At 36.7% G+C, this 23,028-nt stretch overlaps 3 protein-coding genes across 3 annotated transcripts; 1 reads left to right on the top strand and 2 right to left on the bottom strand.

Annotated features, from left to right (window-relative positions):
• Positions 1-224: 224 nt before the first annotated feature.
• LOC140765206 (mannan endo-1,4-beta-mannosidase 2-like) lies at positions 225-2,242 on the bottom strand. The gene is made up of 5 exons (XM_073104165.1): positions 1,837-2,242; positions 1,561-1,758; positions 1,366-1,488; positions 927-1,141; positions 225-844 (listed from the first exon to the last, which is right to left on the bottom strand). Exons 1-5 carry the CDS (start codon positions 2,185-2,187, stop codon positions 448-450), a joined length of 1,284 nt encoding a protein of 427 aa, XP_072960266.1. The 5' UTR covers positions 2,188-2,242; the 3' UTR covers positions 225-447.
• A 4,281-nt stretch (positions 2,243-6,523) lies between these two features.
• On the top strand, positions 6,524-14,939 carry LOC140764607 (probable serine/threonine-protein kinase At1g54610). Its single transcript, XM_073103256.1, has 8 exons — positions 6,524-7,111; positions 8,115-8,399; positions 8,619-8,936; positions 9,603-9,830; positions 10,974-11,074; positions 11,483-11,594; positions 13,005-13,445; positions 14,194-14,939. The coding sequence occupies exons 1-8, from the start codon at positions 6,776-6,778 to the stop codon at positions 14,470-14,472; spliced, it is 2,100 nt and encodes a 699-aa protein (XP_072959357.1). The 5' UTR covers positions 6,524-6,775; the 3' UTR covers positions 14,473-14,939.
• A 1,716-nt stretch (positions 14,940-16,655) lies between these two features.
• Positions 16,656-20,909, bottom strand: LOC140764608 (uncharacterized). The gene is made up of 3 exons (XM_073103257.1): positions 19,245-20,909; positions 17,518-17,973; positions 16,656-17,138 (listed from the first exon to the last, which is right to left on the bottom strand). Exons 1-3 carry the CDS (start codon positions 20,280-20,282, stop codon positions 16,866-16,868), a joined length of 1,767 nt encoding a protein of 588 aa, XP_072959358.1. The 5' UTR covers positions 20,283-20,909; the 3' UTR covers positions 16,656-16,865.
• Positions 20,910-23,028: the final 2,119 nt, after the last annotated feature.

Here is a 23,028-nt window from a genome sequence, read left to right as displayed (position 1 = left end):
AAAATACCCTTATTCTTGTTTGGATTGATCCTTTTTAGTTTAGGATATGCCTTTGTCATTTTGGAAAAACTTGCTCTGTCAAATACTAAGCATCTAGAAGCTCATATTCCAAATAGCCCAATGACACCACCAAGCCCATGGGCTTTGGTTATTGATTAATATATGTAAGTAATTGGAGCTAAATTGTGAAGCAATTGAAACAACTAGTACATTATGAGACAATGTAATGCAAAAGATATCAATCCAGCCACCATTTTGATTCACAAGAAAAAAAAAAAAAGAATCAGAACATCTTTCTTTCTCCTTTTCTGAGTCCATAACTGTACCAAAATCAATAGTCTGTGTGTGTGATCTACATTGAAATCCATGCAACAGATTCCAGATGAATGAAGTATCATCTGGTGCAGCAAAATGCCACTGCATTGAAGAAATGTCAACTGGTCTGTTTCAGCAAATCTCTCTGGCTTTCCTTCCTGCTAAATTCTCGCCATGCCGCAAAGCCGCCAGGCGGCACGACTGCTCCTTTACTAGATTGTCAAGAGGAGGTCTGTCTCCGGGGAAAATTCCGAAATCATCATTGTAATTTTCCATCCCTTTAACCAGGAGTTGCCAGATCAATGCACCTGCTCCAGCTCCATTCTTCTTTGCTGATTCATACACAGAATCAAAGACAGTCTTGTAGAATGCCTCCCTATCAGAATGATCAAAATTCTTGTTCTTGTTCGAGAGACCGAATTCGGTGAATAAGATTGGCTTCTTTAGTTCTTCTTCGCCGTCTTCAATATGTGAGGCCATCCATTTGGAGATGTACTCTATCTTTTTATCAAGTTCAGCATCCATTAACCTGAAAAGTTCATTCTATTAAAATTTTCTGCTTGATAATGTAGAACACAAAGGAAGAGGACTAGATAGTAGTGTATTGGTACCACTGATCAGGATAAATATGCACCGATGCGAAGTCGATGGCGGAGACCTTAGAATTGCGGATGAAGTCTGATCCTACGGTGTTATACCATGCTCCTGGATTCACACTTAGTTTCTCTGGAGAGCTAGTTGAGCCATAGAAACCTTCGAGTCCTATCGTCACAAGGTGCTTGGAATCAATTGACTTCACATACTGTGCCATCTCTTCAATCCACTCCTGCAATTCTTTGAAGAGCAAAGATCAATTGAATCCTTTCTATGCTGTATGAATTCTAATCAATTCAGAAAGATAAGGACAAGAACTTCCTAAAATTCTTGAGAAGGCCTATTAGACTTGACAACCATACTAGAAATAAATGCATAATAGCCCCATTTTGTTTGTCACTATGGTTTATTTAAGTTAATATGCAGCATTATCTTCGGAAAATGGTGAATATTTACTTGCAGAGTGTCACCAGATGAATCAGAAATGCATTGTGGCTCATTCATCAATTCCCATGCAAATATAGTTGGATCATCTCTGTACTCAATTCCAGTCAAGTGGTTCTTCCTTGTTAGTATAGTCTGCAAAAGAAATTTATATCATCCAACTGCGAATTATGCAAAGGGAATCAAAATAGCCAAGCATACTCATACCTTCAAATAAATCTTGAAATAAATTCGAATGGAAGGATCAAAGAAGAAGGAATCATTTGAGGAGGTCAATGCAATGCCTTCATCCCATGCCCATTTAACATACTGCGTCTTACCGCCGTAGTGTTGCAGATTGTTGACCAGACTAAGAAGCAGCCTGATTCCATTTTTTCGCGCTTCGACAATTACTCGATCGAGCGCCTGCGATAACTCAAACTACTCATTTGGTGGATCAAATATAACAAAAGGCTAAAAGCTAATGTCTAACTAGTATTCAACCTTGAAGACCCTCTCATCAAAACGGCCAAGTGAAACTTGCAAAGCATTGTGAGCACCATCATTGAAAGCCCAAGTCCTGCAAACTGTGAGGCCCATCTTTGCACCAATCTGAAACATTTTGCTGACCCTCTGCCTGCTGGATATCTCCACTGCTTGATCCATCAACCAGTAGGAATTCCAGCCATTGACATAGAATGGCCTTCCATCTAACATCAGCTGTTTCCCATCTCTCTGAACAAAGCTAAATTTGGGCTCTTCAGAATTGAAATAAAAAACTCCATGGATGTGTATGAAGGCTATGAAAGTAGCAACACCGAGAACTGGATAGAGCAAACTACTTCCTGCTTTCATTGCGTTAGAACAAAGAAGAGAAATGCTTTCATGTGTCCAGCTCGTATTGTATTTCATATGTGGTTGATGTGTCTCAATAAAATCACATATTTAAATGACTATTTTAAATAAGATGGACCCATTAATTAGGTAGAACAACTTAATCATCAATTAGGAGAGCAAGAAAAGTTCTTCGCACAAGAGTACAAGAAACAGAGTAATTATTAAAATATCCATCTCATTGCCATATGAGGAGAGTGGACAAAATTCACTATGAAGTGTTCCATTCTTCTCTTCTTCCCTTGGTGCAAAATGATGTAGACATACTCCTACAAATAGATATGTCACTAAACTCCAACTATATTGTTATGACTTGCAATCTCTGACCAAGCAAAAGCTAATGGAGGGAATCATTCATGAGAGAGAGAGACAGAGAACTCATAAGGGAGAAGTATTTCTTCAGTTTAGACACTATGAAAAGCTAATGTCCCATAGTTTGTTATTATTATTATTATTTTCAAGGTTTTTGCGTATCTAACTCATATTTTTTCCATCACATCATAAAAGGAGCTTCCTGCCAAGGTGTGCAAAAGATAATCTCTATTAAACCCATCGACGACATTAATAGAAGAACTTCAAATAAGATAAATATTATCCCTATAAAATCTAAAGTTGGTCGTGTCATCTTGGAAGTTTCTCATAGTTAAGAGATATGTCACGAAAAATAAATTCAGGCGTAATTATTCATAAAACATATAGTAGCTCGACAATAATTATGATCCTAATCGGTGTATCTATTGGTTGGTAAAGAGTAGATCAAATGTCAAGGAAGGTTGGTCTGATACATAGCTTGCACGAATATGACATCCTACCAAAGGAGTAATCTTTTTATAAGCACCGACAAACGTATCACCGCCTCGACGAGTCATCGCAGCTCAGCCCGTCTCGTCTCTTTGGTGGTTAGTACACTGTACATCCGAGGCCCATTGTAGGAGATCGTACTTAATTTTAATAAACAAAAATAGAGATAAGAGACACTACCGGAAGAATAATTGTTAGGTATCCGATGACGTGGTCGATCCACGTGGCAACGGTTTTAACACACTAATAAATATGGCCTAATTAATGGAATTCTATCTATGTTGGTTAATTCTAGTCAAATTTTATTAAATAGGTTCATATGTGAAATAAGATCTCACTATTGGGTGAGAGATAGAAATTTTAGTCGGAAACTAACCAACTAACTCTAGTAGAGTTGGCAGATAATCAAAAAGGTCATAGGTTCAACTCTAACCCCAAATAATATTGTGGAAGAATTGTTTGATGGTTTAGTGGCTTGACTCAATTCGGTTGATTGCTCAACAGTGCGGTTAACTTGGAGGAACAGTTCGACAGTCCAACGGCTTGAAATATGTCTCGACAGTGTTTGGTGAAGAGCAATTATTCGACTAAGTGTCTTTATATCTAGAGACAATTGATTATTTATCCGGCTCATATGTAATATTTCGGACTCACCAATGATAACTAGTTTGACCGAATATAATATAAAAAGTAAAAGTCAAAATTCAAATCAATGTCAATGTTAAACAGTCAAATCCTGAACCCCACTAGAATTGGAAAAAACAGACTACTATTCAAACCATGAAAATAGAACTGATAACTAAGGACAAGCACAGAACTACGAGAATTATTTACAATATCTTAGGTCGTCTGTCATCTAGCCGTTGAAGTTGGCTTCTTTTACTCGAAGTTTGTCTCGATTAATGATGACCCTATTTTAATTCTTCTAAATGTTTCAAGGCATAGGCGGACAAATAACTCCCAAACTCCTCCTATAGAGAGGTTAAAGAATGTCTGCAGTTTCTACAAGGTTGAATCCCAGAAGAAATTTCCTACCTAAAATTGATTCTGAAATTTCTTAGTTCAGATTTGTCTGATCGATGTGAGCTAAATTGTGTTGATTCTTTTCTTAAAAGAAATCTTGAATTGATTTCGTTTTTCAATTCTCTTCCCATAAATATAGGTTTAATTACACAAATTAAATATGTTACTTAACTAAGACATACTTAATAAAATTGTTTATAAACAAAATAGGAGTGGATTAGAGGCTTGGGCCAGGCTTTGGATACTTCAACAAATCCCCATTCTTATGAAAGGCAAAGACTGGGTGGAGCTTCTGGAAGAGAGGAAAGTAGACAATAAACAAATTACAAACAAAATGATAATAGAGAAGCAAAACCAAATGAAGTTTTATACCTACCCTTTGCAAGTCCTGACACTAAGGGCCTCCTTTACTTTAGGATTAATTCTAGAATAATTATTTGTTTTATTATTTTCAAAATGATATTTTTTTATTATGAATTAATTCTGTTATAAAATAAAAAAAATAATATATTTTTTATTTTTTATAAAATTATTATGAATACTCTTTGAGAATAAAATAATAAAGAAAGAGGAGAAAGAAATAGGTATTAGGGAACTACTGTTGAGATATTAAGATTAGTAGTTGTTTATTTTCTATACTAGTATAGGAAGATTTATATGGAATAATATATTTTTTTTCTTATTCTAATTTGAATTGGGGGTTAGGATAGGATAGGATTCAGATGAAATTGGTTGTGGAGAGGAGAAGCTTAGTTGGATGTTTGTGTCTGTCCAAGTAGAGACAGAGTCCACTTGTCACTAATGTGTTCCCAAACTCCTCGACCTCATGACAACTCATGCTTTAATTTCCTACACATGGTTTGCTTGGGAGTAAAGACAAATAACAACTGCAGGCCAACTTTCCTATTCAGTGGGCTCTTTTTTTTAAATAATTTTATTTAAGGGCTTTTTTTTTAAAACAAAAGAGTTGTGCTCATGTACTTTGTATTCTTTGCTCAGGAGACCTTGAGGATTAACCGATTATGGGTTTTTTTATTATCCATGAGTCTGAAGATTAGATATGAATTATATAAAGGGTCAATCCTCTCTAAATATAGAAGCACCTAAACTTTTAGCCAATACAGTAAGCTGTATAGTTTAGACTTCAAGCCATACGTGCCGCACCATCGAATAATTGCTCCGAACTAAATGCCAGTGAGACATGCTCCAAGTTGTTATAATGTCGAGCTATTAACTAAATTGAGCTATTAAACTAAGCTATCAAGCCACTAAACCATCAAACAATTTTCTCCATAATAATTGTTTGAAGTTGGAGCTGATCACATAACCTCCTTAGTCACAGGAAAATGATACCTACCAACTCTATTATAGTTGGTTAGCAATTATGGGCTTTTTTTGTTGCTATATGATATTATGATTCCCTCTAATTGGGAACTGATCCTATGGAGCCCCATATGTAGAAATTTACTACAGCCAAGATACAAGGAGACCCCGAAAAGCAGAGAAGGAAAACGACAACTTTATAAAATTTCATCGCTATGTAATGTACAGATAAATAAATAGAGTAAAAAAAAATAAATGTCTCCATTTTCCCAAATTTTCTTTTTGAGATTTAACTCATTCTGCTAACTCTTTTTAAAAAGGATTGGATGCCGAATTGTAACTTTTGTAACATATTATATTCCATTCTTATTTACTTTCACTGTATACTTTTAATGTTATTAAACACTAATAAGTTAACAATTCCTCTATTCATTTTTACTTTCTAAAACCGCTTTCGTTTCAGACCAAATCTAGCAAGTTCTGCCAACGTGGTCCTTGGCATGCATGATTCAATAGTTCTATACATTTATTTCTTCAAACATTTGATAAATTTGAATAGATATAAGTAAAAGAATTTTACATGCATCCTATTGATAATGATACCGTGATCCAAAAGCTTCAGGTGATAAGCAATGCTCTTAATATTTTATAATTATAGTTGTTTATATAACTACCAGTAAAAGAGTTGAGTGTCATAATTGCCTCTACGTTCTTTAAAATATTATTATTACTACCATTTTCTTTTATAATTATGATATTTTAAAAACTTATAGTGATAATTATGAAAAAATACCTTTATAATATATATATATATAGTGAGCAGATCAGGTAATAATTATGTTGAACACTGTTGGTCCACTGCAATTTGAGTCATCATGCACGTGGAGTGCCTCCTCCTCCAAATCTACTACCAGATTCTTCTCATTACGTAACTTAAACAACAACAAACCAATCATAATCTTACGCGAAGCTCAACTAAGGACAGCTTAGTAGTAGGCATCTCACTACCCCCGTCGTACAAGTGTAACAGATGTACAACATCTCCCTGCATCTATGATTGTAGGAATTGACCACATCCGGATACGCGGTGGACTTCGGAGTCCGGATGTAGCCAAGTTCATGCAGTCCTGTAGGAGTGGCATCTCGCTTCCCACAGAAAGAAAACCACTTCGCTGATGGATAACTTCCCAAATAACCCCCCACCCGAAGAAGCCACTCGCCTCCCCTTCTCCGGTGCTCTGAGAGTAGGAGAGGAGAGCAGGAAAGCCTAGAAATCTGTCTACTTGCCTCTCTCTCTTTGTCTCCATTTGTAATGTTCGTCCCGGACGAGGAGTTGGCGGCGGCGGCTGCGGCGCAGGAGGAAATAGCCGTATAGGCGAAGGCGGGCCCCTCTACCGAGGGAATGGGGTGCGTCTGTGGCAAGTCGTCCGCCATTGACGATATCAATGAGAGCCCGAGCTCGAGGTCGGCGAAGGTCGCGTCCTCGAGAGATGGGGGAGGGGTGGCGGCGGAGAGGAAGCAGAGGAGTGGATCGATTAGGGTTGGTGGCGGAGATGTGGAGAGGAGGAGGGAGAAGGATAGGGTGGCGCATTGTAGAGATTCTTTGAGGAACGTTCCGAAGGCTATCGAAGGGGAGCAGGTGGCGGCGGGTTGGCCGCCGTGGCTGGCGACGGTGGCCGGAGAGGCGATTCGGGGTTGGGTGCCTCGTCGCGCTGATTCCTTTGAGAAGCTTGACAAAGTAAGATTTCCTTTTTCTTTTCTTTTGGTTATTAACGAATTCTTTTTGCGTTCAATTGTAAGTGAAAAAGTAAACTTGGAAGAATGTTGTTTTACCTTTTGGTAGAAAGAATCTTTTTGGGGGCTTTTTTGTCAAATTATATTAAAAGAAAACTGTTTACTTGTTATTCTAGATATGTTTTGAATAATTAAGTCAGTATGTCTTTGGCTTGGAAGAATACTATAGCTAATGATTGATTTGAGATTTTGAGATATTTTTTATCTTGAGCAGTCCTGAATTTAGTAAATCGGTGTAAGGGAATTATGTCGAATTATGAATTAATAGCACTGGTGTTGAAAGGAGCAGTAGGACATGATCTTTGCACTGGGAGGAAGAGATAGGATAACTGAAGACCTGATGATGCTGAAGGGAATACAATCTCATGTTTACTCACAGAATTAGAAGTTGTAGACATATTATCGGCATAAAGCATGCTTTGAATAATTAAATCTTTAACTGCCCTATTCATCTCATATCATCACTGATCGATTGTTAGAGAGTGGCTAAAGCTGGAGATGGGTAGGCGTATGTCAACTGTACTTTAGCACGGAGAACAAGATTGATACATTAGGGTTTGTTTGGTTTGAAGCTCCGAACTTGATTAGTTGGTTTCATTTCTTAGTTTTAATTTTTTTAGAGTATTTCTTTCTTCTTTAAGTGAAATAAGTATTGTACTGCTGGCCTAGTGTCTATTTTGTGGTTGTCCCCTACACGAAATGACAAATCGTCTCTCTCAGGCATATTGCAGTTCATTGTTTTCACTTGCATCAAAACATTGGTGCGCTGAGTCCATGATACTAATGTTTTGGATTTACTTCCGGTGCATTGTCACTTGCTTTATAGAACAACCTTTTTACCTATTCGTTTTAGTTACCTCTTGATGAATTTGTTGCTAATAATACTTGTTAAAGTATATTAATTCAATCTTTGTATTTTATTATGTTCTTTCTTTTTGGTTATGCAGATTGGCCAAGGAACGTACAGTAATGTATATAGAGCTCGTGATCTTGATAAAAGCAAAATTGTTGCTTTGAAGAAAGTGAGGTTTGACAATCTGGAACCTGAAAGTGTAAAGTTTATGGCTAGGGAAATTCTCATTTTGCGGAGACTGGATCATCCAAATATAATCAAGCTGGAAGGCTTAGTCACATCACGAATGTCTTGCAGTTTGTACCTTGTGTTTGAGTACATGGAACATGATCTTGCTGGGCTTGCTTCTTTTCCTGGGCTCAAGTTCACTGAACCCCAGGTTTGTGAAATGGTTGGGGTATCTATTTAGATGCATCACTTTTGACCAGTCTTACTTTCTTACTGCATCAGTGCGTCATTTAAATTTTCATTGGATTCAAGATATTCAATCTGCAAATAAAACATGATTTATAAGCGGCTAGGACAATGCTTGTCATGAAGAAATTTAGGGCAGTTTTGCAGATACCATTTAAGTTAACATGTATGTGCTATTTTGTAGGTAAAATGTTACATGCGACAACTACTATGTGGTCTTGACCATTGTCATAGTCATGGAATTCTGCATAGGGATATCAAGGGTTCTAATCTCTTACTTGACAACCATGGCATCTTAAAAATTGCGGATTTTGGTCTGGCAAGTTTCTTTGATCCTGACCAACGACACCCATTAACCAGTCGAGTGGTCACTCTTTGGTATAGACCCCCAGAACTTTTACTCGGAGCCACAAATTATGGAGTCGCTGTGGATTTATGGAGCACTGGTTGCATTCTTGCTGAACTTTATGCGGGTAAACCCATAATGCCCGGACGAACAGAGGTATATTGCTTTCCTTGAAACTCTTTCTTGCTTTTGCTTAAGGATATAAATCAAATTTATCATTTGAGGAATGTTTATTAGGGGAACAATAAGTATTTATTTATTCAAAGTGCCCTAGGTAGTTGACTTCACTAGGAACAACTTTATTTTTATTGTTTTAGTGCTTTTTTCCCATAAAATCATTTGTGTTTTGGAAAAAAAACTGCATCCCTTTTTTTCCCTACTTTCGTACAAGCAATCCATATTTTCTTTGTTTGTAAAAGAAGTCCATTATCTTTCTTTTGAGACAAATACCTCAGGCAGCTGCCTCCTCCCTGCTAGGCTACTGTGGCGGCAACCATAAATGTGGCCGCTCCACAGCCATAGCCATGACTGACCTAAATTGAAGTATAAACTGGGAAGTTCCAACTCATCTCGTCATTTTTAGCTAAATTTGATACCCAGAAGTGTGTATACCAATCACTTACATAATTTCAGTATGTTTTTTCATCATTATCCCTATGATAGCCTGCAGTTCATATTGATAGAGTTCTTTTCTTCTTCTACTTCAAATTTATATGGTCCTAAGTAAAGTTGAATGGTAGGAAAGGATCATTAACTAACCTGCACAGCAAGGCTATGATTTTCTCCTTTTGTCGTAATATTTGCATGTCAATGCTTTCATAGGTTGAGCAGTTGCACAAAATATTCAAGCTTTGCGGTTCGCCATCTGAAGACTATTGGAGAAAATCTAAACTACCTCATGCCACAATATTCAAACCGCAACAACCATATAGAAGATGTGTCGAAGAAACATTTAAGGACTTCCCTTCTCCAGCTCTAGAATTAATAGATGTCCTTCTATCAATAGATCCAGCCAATCGTGGAACTGCTGCTTCTGCCCTCAAGAGTGAGGTATGCAAGCTCCACAGAATCTTCTGCCTGATACTGTGAAATTAAGATTGTGTAACTATATCTATTAGAAAATTGTTTTTGGTGGTGAGTTCTCTTTTTTGTTTCAGTATTCTTCTTAATCAATGGTTGCTATTATAGCACATAATTACTTCATTGCAGCTCTATCAATTTTGTATTCTCTATACTATTTGTGACATTTTAGTTGTAGTTTAGTTATAGTTCCCTCAACTTGAGCACTACCTAATAGTAGGATCATGATTGTTGCTCTGATGCAATTTTGTCGTCTTCTTTTTTTTTAATCTTTTGCTCTTACATAATAGACATCAGCTCTAATTTCTTGCAATCAGCACTTTATTTGGAACATGCTCTACTATCTATTATAACCAGTTGATGCTATTTTCCCTTTGTTCGGTAATTGTCTTATCGCTTTGTTGTACTTTCTTTTGTAAACTAGGGTTCACTCTGAAGGTTTAGATCTAACCAGCCAGAGATTTATTTTTTTGAGATGGAATTTTTATTGAGGTAAACATTATTCGTTCAAAGATGTGTACATTCAGGAAGGTTCAGCAGTCATCTCTTGCCTCAAAGGAGATATTAATAAAGTAATATGAAAATGGTGGCAACAATGTAATATTGTAATTCACTTGTGGGACATATTGTATGTGAATTATGTCTCCAGGAGGACTATCTGTAGAAGCTGCATATATTCTCCTTGTTATTTCTTTTGCCATCTCTCCTTTTGGAGGACTCAAATAAACATGCACTTCTAATAAGGTGATTGCGGAGGATTGTTTTGAGAAGGATTTATTAGTGGGAAACAGAAACTGTCTCTGCCATGTAGAGTTATAATGCTGTACTTGGCTAGATGCCATTAAGAGGGTGGAAAACCAAATTACCATGAACGTCAAGTGAATGAAGGAGCTGCACTGAAATCTCGAATTCTCTTCCGCCCACTTCTTCTCAACACTGATAGATACCAACGAATTGCTTCATGCTTCTTTTTCCTGTCCTATTCTACTGCTATCTTTTACTAGGTTTCGCATGATGGCAAACCGACAACTTTTGAGCCATCAAATTTTTTCTCCATCCATTACTGTTCTTGAAGCAGAAGAAATTTGTCTAATTATGTTTGTTTTTCTCTAGTTCTTTACGATGGAGCCACTTGCATGTGACCCTTTGAGTTTGCCCAAGTATCCCCCAAGCAAAGAGTTTGACGCAAAACGACGAGATGAGGAAGCCCGAAGGTCTGTGCTACCTATTTGTATGCAGATTGTTTGAATCATTTTACTCTTGTTACTGAAGTTCTCTTTTCAAAATTGGTGCCTAAACTATGCTACCTTAATGTGCATATTACTTGCTTTTACAGAATTAATTTTCGTCTCATATCTGCCATTCTGCTTGATTTCATTAGGACTCGGTATTTCAGAAAGATGCATCTCATGACCCACATTATTTGCACTTGATTTCGTAGAAGCTATATCTAGTTTGATTTTGTTGAAAAGGCTATACACATGTCAGTAATTTCATCATGCGACTGCGTTATTTATGAAAATCCATATGCTAGACAGTTAGATTATTTCTCCCAATGCATCAATTTATAACCTTGTTTTACTTGAGTAATAGCACTGACTGTCCACTGTGACATTTTATAGGCATGGTGCTGTAGGAAGCAAAGCACAAAGGCTCGATCCAGATAAAAGACTGAGAGAGTCAAAAGCCATTCCAGCACCTGATGCAAATGCTGAGCTGTCCTCATCACTGCAGGTAATACTTTCTTTTTGCATGTATTTAGTTACATATTATTTTATTCTTTACTTTCTACCTTCAATTTCTTTCAGAAGTCCTTTACCAGGCAAAATCATTTTTAACCTTCTAACCTCTTTTCATTTTCTTGTAGTTTACTGAAATAAAAATATTTTATGGATATTATGATGTTCAAATTTCCTCAGACCAGTTATATAAGCAGTGGAAATAGGTTAATCTAATAATTTAAGAGTGTCCTAACCAAGAACTGCCTTATGCCAATAAGTTCTATGCTTATGCATATCAACCAGCAGTGCTGGCACACCAGTGGCAGCACTAAATGTGCATGTCCAATCAGCCTTGTTTGGCACAGGCTTAGAATTGATGGACACTCGATGGTATGTTTATATATAAAAGATTAAAATTTTAAAAATACCATTCTTTAAGAGCTTAAGCTTAGAAAAGCTAGTAAATTATTATGGTATCAAAACAAGAGGCCCTAAGCTTGACTCTCTACAATCATCTTTGGAGAAACGAAATGAAACTTAGCACTTGTTTTTTTTAAGCCCTTATAAAAAGAAAACTGATTCTTGAACCTCTTTCACACTCATGTCACGTCAAGGTACTAACCATAAATAAATGACAATTAATTGTCTGATGACCTTGAATATTTTATCAGATTGCTAATACTTTTGAACATTTGAATCACAATCTTCTGCCTGCATACAAAGTCTTTGATGCTTTCGTAGAGTAACTAATAATGATTAAGTTATAGGTCAAGTGAATAGCATGGTTCAGATCTTATTACCAAATTATTCACCCTGGAGGTTGCAAAAGATAAGATCATTTCAGAATTAGGAATTTAAAGATCACACCAACTTGAAGTGCCTTCTTTGTTAGATTGGAGTCAGGTCTTTCCTTCCATAAGACATCATGCTTGAAACTTTAGCAAGGAAGAGGAAATGGACAAAAGTTCGTTAACGTGTCCAATTTTGTGATCTGCTTTACTGCAGTTTTTCATTATTTCTCATCTCAATTATATAAGTCTTACATGGTTCGGCATTGGCCGGCCTGTATTACTTGGTTAGTTATATTCAGGAATATAAACTTCTTTTGGGAAAAGAGAAATACACAGCAGGTTTCATGTTTATGGTAATTCTTCTTGTAAGCAATTGTATGGTTTTTGCTCACAGCCTCACAATGTAGTAATTTACTATCAGTAATAGTGCTACCATACATTGAGTGGAGAAAAAGAATCCATATAGCTGACCCAAAATATAATGCTTGTTGGTGGTTGTTGATGTTATTGTATAATTCTAACACACTTTTATATTCTCCCAGAAGGATATCTTTCATTTATGACAGACATCCAGGAGAGTTTCTTATTTTACTTGGTATACGACTTTACACTAATCCCTCTTTTGATTCCAGAAAAGAATTAGCCTGTATAATTCTAGGAGTGAGAAGTTCAATCTGCGTCAGGAGGAAGTTGCTTCTGGATTTCCTATTGAACCGCCCCGAGCAACTCCTGTCCTTGAAGCAAGTGAAGATTCCCAGGATCAGTGCTCTGGTAGATCATCCCAGTCTGGACCTTTGGCCCATCGGACTCAATTGTCAAAGATGTGGAAAAATGAGGATAATATACCTAAAGGTTCTGAGTTTGCCGATCTGTCAGGCTTGCCTAGATCAATGGTAGCGAGGAGAAATAGTTCATCAGATGATAGAAAAAGAATTGGTGCTCAAGCAGAACCAGTTGCACCCATGGGAAGGTTGACTGAATCTTCTAATGAGAACTTGGCTGCAACTAGAAAGTGTGATCAGATGCTACATCAGAGAGAAGATGAAAGGAGCCACGACATGGATCCACCTGTTGTAAGTAATTGAAGCTGGCTATTTCCTAACACTGTTTTTATTTTAGATTACAAGGAATCGTAACCATAACTTAAAAAACTTCCTAGATATTATATTGTAACAAAAGAGTTTAGAGGAGTCCTTGAGGACTGTGTCCATATAATGTGGATTATTGCTCTCCACAGTTGCATCCCTGATAACTAATTTAGTTGCATATGTTAGTTTCCTTTTCCACCTAACTAGTCTTTATTTTATTAAATCATCATCTGGCTAATCAAAATTATAAGGTAAAATCTATGTCAAGGACAATGGTATTCTAATGGTCTGTCTCTTTCCTTTTATCTGAAATATGTCCCTCTTCCCAATAACTAAGCTTTTCATAATTTTTGCATGGTTAAACTATAACCTTAATTTTAAAATTCATACTCTTTGTATCTAGTATGTGAATGTGCTATTTCATGGTATCTCCTTTCGATACACTTAATTGCGAGGCCAAGATATTTAAGCATGTATTTCGATAGGATAGGACGGTAGGCTTCCTCAGATCCGACTTTCTATTAGTTGCTGAACAGTTTTTCAAATTTTGCTTCAATTCTGTTTTGTATACTTTGCTCTCTTCTTGTTTTTATATTTAAGCACTTAGGAATTGCACAAGCTTTTGAAAACAAACTAGTCAGTGTCACCCAGCGAGCACTATCAGTCATTTTTATTGCCTTGTCTACTTTCATAACTCCTCATGGAAAAATCTGTTTCAATGTCATGATTACAGCAGCAGGAATATGGACTGAAAGGAAACAAGATCCATTATTCTGGGCCTCTATTACGCCCATCAGCCAACAATGTTGATCAGATGCTCAAGGATCACGATCGCCAAATCCAAGAAGTTTTCCGACGAGCCCGGCGGGACAAATCGAAAGCGAGGAAAACCCAAGGGGAAGGTAACCAGTTTGATGTCAAGCCGGCTGATCTGGGTTTTTTTCCGGTCTATCCATCCAGCCGCGGGAAGTCTATTCCACTCTTCGCCGCAAGTCGTGGAGATGTGCAATAAAATCTTGGGTGAGAGCACTTATCAGCATTCAAAACACAATCCATAGTCACTCTAGACCCTTTGTATGATTACAAATTTGAAATTGGGAGCAGTCCAGTTACTACTTGTTGAGGGCAATGAAATGTTTTGTTGGGTCTTATAAAAGGAATCATTTGTTGGTCGAGAGGCATGTGTAGTCATTTGAGCCCAATCATTCAAAGAGCTCCGTTTTGTTTATAGTCCAGAGCCAGATACAAGTTTTCAAATTTCATAGTAAGCCCAACATGTCGTTGCTCCCCATTTAACCTAATTATCCAATACCATCTAATGACTATACCAAGCACTGACTACTAAGGCAGGGTAAATATTATGACATCATTGTGGATCGTTAATTAGGATAAGTTGGATTAACATGAAAATTTGATCTTGATGTGGAAGGTTAGGTTATTATTTCTGCAGCTTATCAGTTATGTATTGCATTTAACTCATGACTCTTAGATCCAAATTTTTTACTTTTTTTTTTATGGTTTGATCTAATTCTTATGTTACAATTTATTGCAATATCTTAGAAGGAATTGAGGCATCTCTTTGAGCTTGTCATGGTAGATCTTTTGCCATATTCTGGTGATGTATCCCTGTCAATGGTGCGACTTTGGGCACCAATTTTGTCTTAGTTTTCCTCATTAATATTTCTCAATGCTTCCTGATGAAAGACTTGAAATTTCTTAATGCTTCCTGATGAAAGATTCCCAAGTAAACAGCATTTCTCAATTCAATGTCTCCAGTCAAGTCACCAGTTTAAATGTAAATGGACATCCACCTCTGTGTACAGTACTTGATTGTCTTTTTCTTTTTTATCATTCATGAACCCAAAGATTATACATAGGCCAGACAAAGTGTAACTTTTTTTAACTATCAAGCTACTTAGATTTTATCAAATTTTAGCTAATATAGTAAACTATCTAGTAGTTTCAAGTAATATGCATCGTCGAATAATTGCTCTGAACTAAACGTCGCTAAAATCTGTTCGTTGTGCTGCCGAGTTGTTTCTCAAAACTAACTGCATTGCTGAGTCATTAACTAAATCGAGCTGTTAAGCCAAACCAACAATCTAGTAGCTTCAAGTAATGTGTGTCGCTGAATAAGTATCCGAACTAAATGCCGTTGAGAGATGCTCCAAGTCATTACGCTGCCGAACTGTTTCTCAAAGCTAACCACATCGCTGAGCTATAAACTGAATCGAACTGTTGAGCCAAACAATCAAGCCATCAAATCAACCAAATAATATTTCTCTATATTAATTGTTTAGAGTTAGAGTCAATCATCCTTGGTCATAGGAAACGATACCTATACACATGGGTAGAATTGGTTAGTACTTGCAAGTGTCTTAACTCTTGTTTGGGAGTCATTGTCTTAGATTATTTTCTTGTGGTTGCTGTAATGACATACTACATGGGCTCATTTTTTTTTTTTTACAAAAGTGCCAGTACTCGTATCTCCATAAGTAAGAGGCTTCATCTATGCAACAACAATATGGAATCCTTTCATCTCACTACAATGATTTAGAACCTCATCTTCTGAATAGCTTCAAATATTTACTCTGAGGTTGAGTTCGACTGCCCTGGAAAATCACTAAAGAAAAAGGAAGCTGAAAGCTAATCAAAAAAAGTATTAGATAATAACTTTTTATGCTGTCTTACATGATGAATATGGTAAAACCTTTACAGCAACCATGGAGAAGAAAAAAATTCCTCTGCAGAGGAAAATCCTCCAAGTTCAAATAGGAGAGGTAGAGAAGTGTTAGTGTGATTGCTTGAATCAGAGTATTGGACTGTACTTACCACAAAAGTGTATCAAAATCCCCTACTCTGTTCATGAAATAAGTAACAGAGAATAGATACTAGCTGTTAGACAATAAGTAGTATCTAAGTAAAGAACATATATATATATATATATATATATATATATATATATATATATATCAAATGTGGACCTAAATCCAATATATGATACCACTAATGAAGGTATTACATGGTTTGGAGTTTGGGATAAATGTTTGACAAAAACATGAAACAAGATTAGAATGTCCTGCAGTGCAATCACCCAGGCAAAAGTAAAGAAATAAATATTTTGATTCAGAATATAAAGGAAATTTATCAGCAAGAATGTAATAGAATGGCTATTACCTCCATTTCCCTTAACTATGTGACAATCCTATTGATCTTTTTCTTTATTAAATATTCAACAAGAGTTTACTCATGGCTGAATGCAGAGGCAACCAAACTTGGACACGAAAGTTTTTCTTTTTAAAAAAAAAATTCAATACGTGTCCATTTAACCTTTCTGAGAGCTAGGCTATGGAATAAACATCATAATCATACACAAAACTAAACTAAAAAGAAAGGAAACTTTTACTACAACAATTTAGGCAATGGCTGTCCAGAGCCATCTGCATGCGAAGGTTTGAGCTTCTGGATCCAATGAAGAAGCCGAGTCTTATGATCCTGAGAGGTTAAGTTTTCGATCAGATCAAGAGAGCCGCCTTGAGCAAGAGCAGACTCAAATTGTTCTAAGACCTTCACAATCTGCCAGAACTCAGGCCTCTTCTCAGGATGCAATGACCAACATTGCTCAATCAAGGCTCTTAAAGGTGCTGGGCATTCACGAGGAACCACTGGTCTCATGTTCTGAAAATCCATCACCTTTGCATTAGATATATTAACATAATTTACAGCCAACTGCTGAGTTAAAGTAAAAGCAAAAATTGCGGATTATTTTCTGATTAGCAGCCAATTAACAGATCAAGCATAGAAAAATAAATTGCGGAAGCTAAAAGCTCTATGGACCAAGGAGGTTTATGCAAGAGAAACCATTAAAAAAATACATTATGATTAAATGGAGTAGCTTTTCGACTTCTTGTCTCAAAAGGCTTTAAACATGTGAAAGTAAGGTAGTGGAATTGATGCATAAACAAACTCATAATACTCATAAATGCATAAACATACAAGGCAAAAAGATATATGCTATGGAAATCAAAGGAAGACTTATAAATACTCCTAAACATACCTTATCAACCACAGCAAAAGCAGCCTGGACAGGAGTCATTTCCTCATAAGGTATTCTTCCAGTTACCATCTCCCATAACAGCAGTCCAAAACTGTACACATCTACTTTGTGGCCATAAGGCTTGTATTTGATCATCTCAGGTGCCATCCACCGGTAAGTTCCTGGGTCCTCTGCTAATACATCACAAAAGGCCTCCTCACAGGCTATTCCAAAATCAGCAATTTTCACACAAAAGTTTTCATCAAAGAGAATATTCTCGGGTTTCAAGTCACGGTGAATAACTCCTTGTGAGTGAATGTATTCCATTCCACGAGCGATATCCAGAGAAATTGAAATAAGTTTCTTTAAAGGGACGGATTGATGGTCTAGTTTGTGCAAGAAGGCCCTTAAGGAACCACCAGAAAGGTACTCTGTTATGATGCAAAAGACTGGCGGTTTTTTGCAGGCTGCTGCTAGCTGCATCAATGATAGACACTCATGAGAGGAGAAATTGCCATAGGCATGCATCACCATCATGAGCATTCAAGAAGAAACACATCTAGGCTGAATGCACATTATTCTAGGAGACACTACTTTGGTTAATTATCCTTGACATACTATAGCTTATGTACAGAGGTAAAAGCCTAATGCCCTAACCTTACATGATCATAAATATGCAAAACAAAACAACTTTCTCTCGTTCAGATTGTTTCCCATTCCACATCCAAGTGGCGTCAAGGTTGCCAATCTTATTGGTTTGTGAAATAAATTCAATAATACCATAAAAGATGACAGGAAAAAAGCATCCCTAATCCCACTCCTCAGCTTTAAGATCTCGAAGTTTTTCATCAACAAAAATATTTGACATTGCACCATGATAAGACAATGTTTCATTATATCAGAGCTTTCGTTGAGTGCCAACAGTGTAGTTTTTAAAGAAATCTCAAAATTTTCTCAACCAAATTGCTTTAAAGAATTGCGGAGGCTTCAAGTTTTCAATACAGAGATGAACATAATCACCAAACAGCTCTGAACTTAGTAGGTAGGGGAAAAAAAAGAAAGAATCTAAATATATTGTGCAAGTTATGAGGGAAACAAATATGTTCAACAACAGAGAACTTAAAAAATCTAATTAACCAGATATGCTGCAAAAACTGTTCACTCAAATGAGTAAGCACCCAAATCAAGTAAATTGTTGAGTTAAAGAACCTGTAGATTTAATCCTCTAATCTTCCAATCAGCAAAAACAAATTTCAATTCCATTAACCAACTCAACTAATTACTATTCAATGCTCGACCATATATATTTGAAGTAACTCGCTATTTTCCTGACAATTTATCTCCAAACTGTAAGTCCTCTAATGGTCTAATTTCTAGTAAACATCCTCAACCAAGAGCACTTATTGGAACCAGTCCCAGATATAAAGTACTAGCAGAACCTTTTCTGGACAATTTTATCCTCAACATAAAATTCAAAAGTAGATGCAGATGCTCAGAGAAGCATAATACAAAAAGATTAGCAAATTAAAGCATCCAGTATTCTCCAATTATAATCAAAAGAATGAGGAAAAAGCAATAGTTGGACATCATCATAAAGCCACAACCCATTCTCCAACAACTAATCACAGCATCAATTTTTCATCAACTGTTACCAGATCAACCAGCACACAGCAATCAACATTCATGCAAGACGAATGAGATTAATGACGGCACTTGTGGCCACCTACAAAAGATAAAACGGCGCATACCTTTATCACATTGCGGTGATAGAGATGAGACAGAAAAGCAACTTCTCTGTTGAATTGCTTCTCCAGCCGCGTAGCCATTACTCCATTTTCGTCATCATCAGGTTGCCTGATTAGTTTAACTGCAACAGGCTGTTCCTTATAGATACCATGATATAACCGGCTATGAGCTCCCGAGGCAAACCGAATTCCCAAATACAACTTTGACAGATCAACAGTCCAATCATCACTTGGCTCCACTGCAGTGACCCTCCCTACACCATGATCGAAATATTTCGCCCATGAATTGTCCTTCGATCCCTTCTCTCCATCCTTCATCAAAGAGAAGTGCAGTAGAGGACTAGTATTAGGAGAAGATAAGGAATTCAAAATATGATGATCGTGGGCTTCTTTAGAGAACAGTTTGCCAAAAACACTCTTATCCGATCCTCTCCTACGAGGAGGCGGAGTTGCGAATCTTTTCCCACTAGCCCTGGCTTCCTTAAAGACATCTGAAAGAACGGTAGTAGGAATCGGAGAGGGAGACCTTTCCTTGGGCTTAGAATTCGCCTCACGAGAACCAGTATTTAATTGCATCTTCACTGAAGACCGGGAAACCATTCTAGCATTCGGCCTCTTTTGCTTCAACTTAGGATCTTGGCCAGGGCGGGGCGACGAGCTGGAAGTCTCCAAATTCGAAGTCGCTGGTTTTAAATTTGAGCCCTGATCAGGATAGAAAGAAAAGCTAGGACATTCTAAACTCGACTTCTTCTGGTTTGCAGCATGATTGCTATCATGTTCGAGTAAGGAGGGAATTGACGGCAGACTATTAGAATGCTTAACCGAACCCTTCAGCTTCGATGTTGTATCTCTATATCGATCAACGGGCATTGAGATTGATGACAATTTAGGGGCCTCTGCACTCTTCTTTGGCTTCAATTCTGCAACACGGTCAGATTGGAGAGGGACTGAGATTGCCTGCAACCGAGACGAATCTAACCGGTGGTAAACTGTCTGCGAGAACTTTGCCCTTCTCAACCAAGAGCTGTTGTTCTCCTCCATGACTGCAAAATTTGATACCAAGAATATCAAAATTTTGCAACATAAAGTTCCATGCTAGAAGTGACAATCGAACCAGAACCCAGATCCCAGAACCCCTTCAAATCCGCGAAGGAAGCAGCAGCTTAAGCAACGCCTTGATGCGATTCCGTGTTCCATATACATCAAACAACTCTAATGGCGTCCACCAGTGGAATACATATGAAACCAAATAGAGGAAGACGAAGAAGAGTTCCCCACCTCAGATAGGGCTTTCAAAGATCCTATAATTAAAAAGGCAACCAATCATCCAACAACCAAATTCTTTTAGGAAAATAAATACTTGAGGTCCCATCCGGTGCACGGCTCAGAACCCATCATTATTACCACCTTATCGACGTAGAAATCACACCAAAAATCGCTCCTTTTCCCCCGTAGAATCATCAAAGCTCAATGCAAGCCGGCGTAAAAGGAGCACCTTCCATCTACCCGAGTACGAAATCCAGTTCATTGAAGAGCACCCACATCTTACAATCCGGTGAAAACGACGGAAAGGAAGAATTTTCCTTTGAGGCGAGGGTTAAAGAAAGAGAACAAAGGAGGCCCTTCTCGGTGAAATACGCGTATAGGGAACGAGATAATATCACCTTCGGGTGAGCAAAAGGAACTCCTCCTCCTCGTTCCAATAACCACGAAGGAGACGATCGATGACTATTTCCCCTCTCTCTCTCTCACTTTCCGTTCTCTTCCGTACTCCTCTCTCTCTCTCCCCCCGCGTATCCGAATCCGTATCTAATACGTTTTCTGAGAGTTTCCTCCTTCCGAGTAATGCAAGCTGCAGCCCAAAATGTCCCCAAAATTACTGGCACTTTCGCCGCTGTAGGTTGACAACTAGTGCAGGAAATCTCAGTCAGATCATGTTTCCAATTTTGCCCTTAGACGTACACGAAATCCTAACGAAAGGTGATTTTTTTCAGATTAGTTTTAGCTTATTATATTAAAGCCTTTTCCGGATTCGCACTCAAGCTTAACAATTTTATACTTAATCGTTACAATATGATGATAATAATATTCTTATATTGTGAGAATATCCAACGGAAGATACGGTTTTATCTATTTATTCATAGGATCAACTAAAAGCGGGAGAATGGTCCAACCTCGATACCTCATCGCCACACCACTGGGGTACATCCTAAGGTACCCAAGAATTATTCTTCTACCAAGAACGACCGGATCGCCTGCATGTCGTAATCCCAGGCAGACATCGGATGGCTGGAAGATTGAGAGATGGATAAAATTCCTGCAACCAACGGTGCAGGGGAGCGCTGTTTTTCGTTTGAAAGCATTAATGGCGGTGGAGTGGGGCCCGGAGGGGAATGGTTAAAAGTCAAAAGAGGGGACGTGCGGAAGAGGAATAGAGACTGTCGCGATCACAGATGCGACCGGGCTCCACCGTTCTATTATTATTTTTTCCTTTTAAATAAAACCACTATATTTCTTTGTTACGCCTCATCTATTTTTTTAATTATTATTTAAAAACACGTACGCTAAATATAGAAGCACCAAGACGCTACCAAATTTTAATCAATATACTAAACCACCGAACTATTACTCCAAACTTAATACCGTGCTGCCCAACCACAATAATTGTTTGTGATTAGATTTAATCCTACGATATTTATATGTATTTTCTTTCAACCCATTAACTTCTTTTTATTTCATAAATAACTTGTTTGTTTAATCTAGGATATACTTATTCTAAAATAGTAGTTAAATATCATATTAGTTTTATTTAAAAATATAAATATAATTCATCAAAATTATATATCAATTTATCATTACTATCTATACAATCAATCTAACTTATATCAAATCAAATAATATTTATCATAATAAAGTTGAGTTAGAAAATAACTTGCTATATTAATTTTTTTAAGGGATGTTTGTTTACTGAAATTTTAATCTCTCTCCATTTACCAATTTGCTTAGAATATTTTTCCTATTCTAGACATAAATTAGAAATATTATTTAATTTTTTTACACATAAGTCTAATTATAGATTTACCCTTCATTGAATAAAGTTATTTTTTTTTAATTCTTCTCTCTATTGTCACTCACTTAAAGTTTCGAATCAAATTTATTACCTTAACTCCCGTGGCGTACCTCTCACTTATTTCATTACATACTTATAAATATACAGTATATACCTATAAAAAATAAAAATTCTTTAATTTAAATTTATATATTAAATCAAAGGTATTTGAGTTTATTTTCACTTCTTATTTTATTTTATCTCAACCTTATGCGATATTAAAGATAATTAGTGCATCACTATTCCATATTACAAGAAAATATTAGAATATCCTATTTTTATTTATTTATATTTTGTAATATTTTATCTCTCTCTAACTATTTAATATGTTTCCCCTTCCATAGTGTTAACACAAAATGTCAAATAACTATCTTACTCCTATCTCTTTCCTTTATCTAAAATAAAACTAAAATAGTCTTCAAAATATTATCAATCAGACGACTAATCATATGTCCATTAAACTCTCAGCAACCAATCAGAACACTGTTTTAATTGGGACATTATTAATTAAGTCGTAAGCAAAATATATGAATTCAGAATGTTATTAATAGATTTAATAAATATAACTCTGGAATGAAATACTAAACATATTCTTATTTTTAATGTCATGTTGTGTAATGTCAAAATCAAAACCATTTGATTAAAGTATATTATATTTATTGTTGTGCCCTTCCGTAA

The sequence above is a fragment of the Typha angustifolia genome, chromosome 8 (assembly GCF_048772165.1).
Source record: "Typha angustifolia cultivar Huaian chromosome 8, ASM4877216v1, whole genome shotgun sequence".
Lineage (NCBI taxonomy): Eukaryota > Viridiplantae > Streptophyta > Magnoliopsida > Poales > Typhaceae > Typha > Typha angustifolia.
Note: the sequence above shows the minus strand (reverse complement) of the source record. Positions and strands in the feature narration are given on the sequence as shown.

What these genes read in the sequence shown, in the direction of transcription:
- LOC140765206 (XM_073104165.1), bottom strand. Translation starts at nt 2,187, where the DNA reads ATGAAAGCAGGAAGTAGTTTGCTCTATCCAGTTCTCGGTGTTGCTACT. An exon ending in CATCTGGTGACACTCTGCAA is followed by an intron (nt 1,142 to 1,365) that starts GTAAATATTCAC and finishes AAAGAATTGCAG; the next exon opens with GAGTGGATTGAAGAGATGGC. An exon ending in CATATTTATCCTGATCAGTG is followed by an intron (nt 845 to 926) that starts GTACCAATACAC and finishes TGAACTTTTCAG; the next exon opens with GTTAATGGATGCTGAACTTG.
- LOC140764607 (XM_073103256.1), top strand. Translation starts at nt 6,776, where the DNA reads ATGGGGTGCGTCTGTGGCAAGTCGTCCGCCATTGACGATATCAATGAG. An exon ending in CCTTTGAGAAGCTTGACAAA is followed by an intron (nt 7,112 to 8,114) that starts GTAAGATTTCCT and finishes TTGGTTATGCAG; the next exon opens with ATTGGCCAAGGAACGTACAG. An exon ending in CGAGATGAGGAAGCCCGAAG is followed by an intron (nt 11,075 to 11,482) that starts GTCTGTGCTACC and finishes GACATTTTATAG; the next exon opens with GCATGGTGCTGTAGGAAGCA.
- LOC140764608 (XM_073103257.1), bottom strand. Translation starts at nt 20,282, where the DNA reads ATGGAGGAGAACAACAGCTCTTGGTTGAGAAGGGCAAAGTTCTCGCAG. An exon ending in ATCACCGCAATGTGATAAAG is followed by an intron (nt 17,974 to 19,244) that starts GTATGCGCCGTT and finishes TCATTGATGCAG; the next exon opens with CTAGCAGCAGCCTGCAAAAA. An exon ending in CTTTTGCTGTGGTTGATAAG is followed by an intron (nt 17,139 to 17,517) that starts GTATGTTTAGGA and finishes ATGGATTTTCAG; the next exon opens with AACATGAGACCAGTGGTTCC.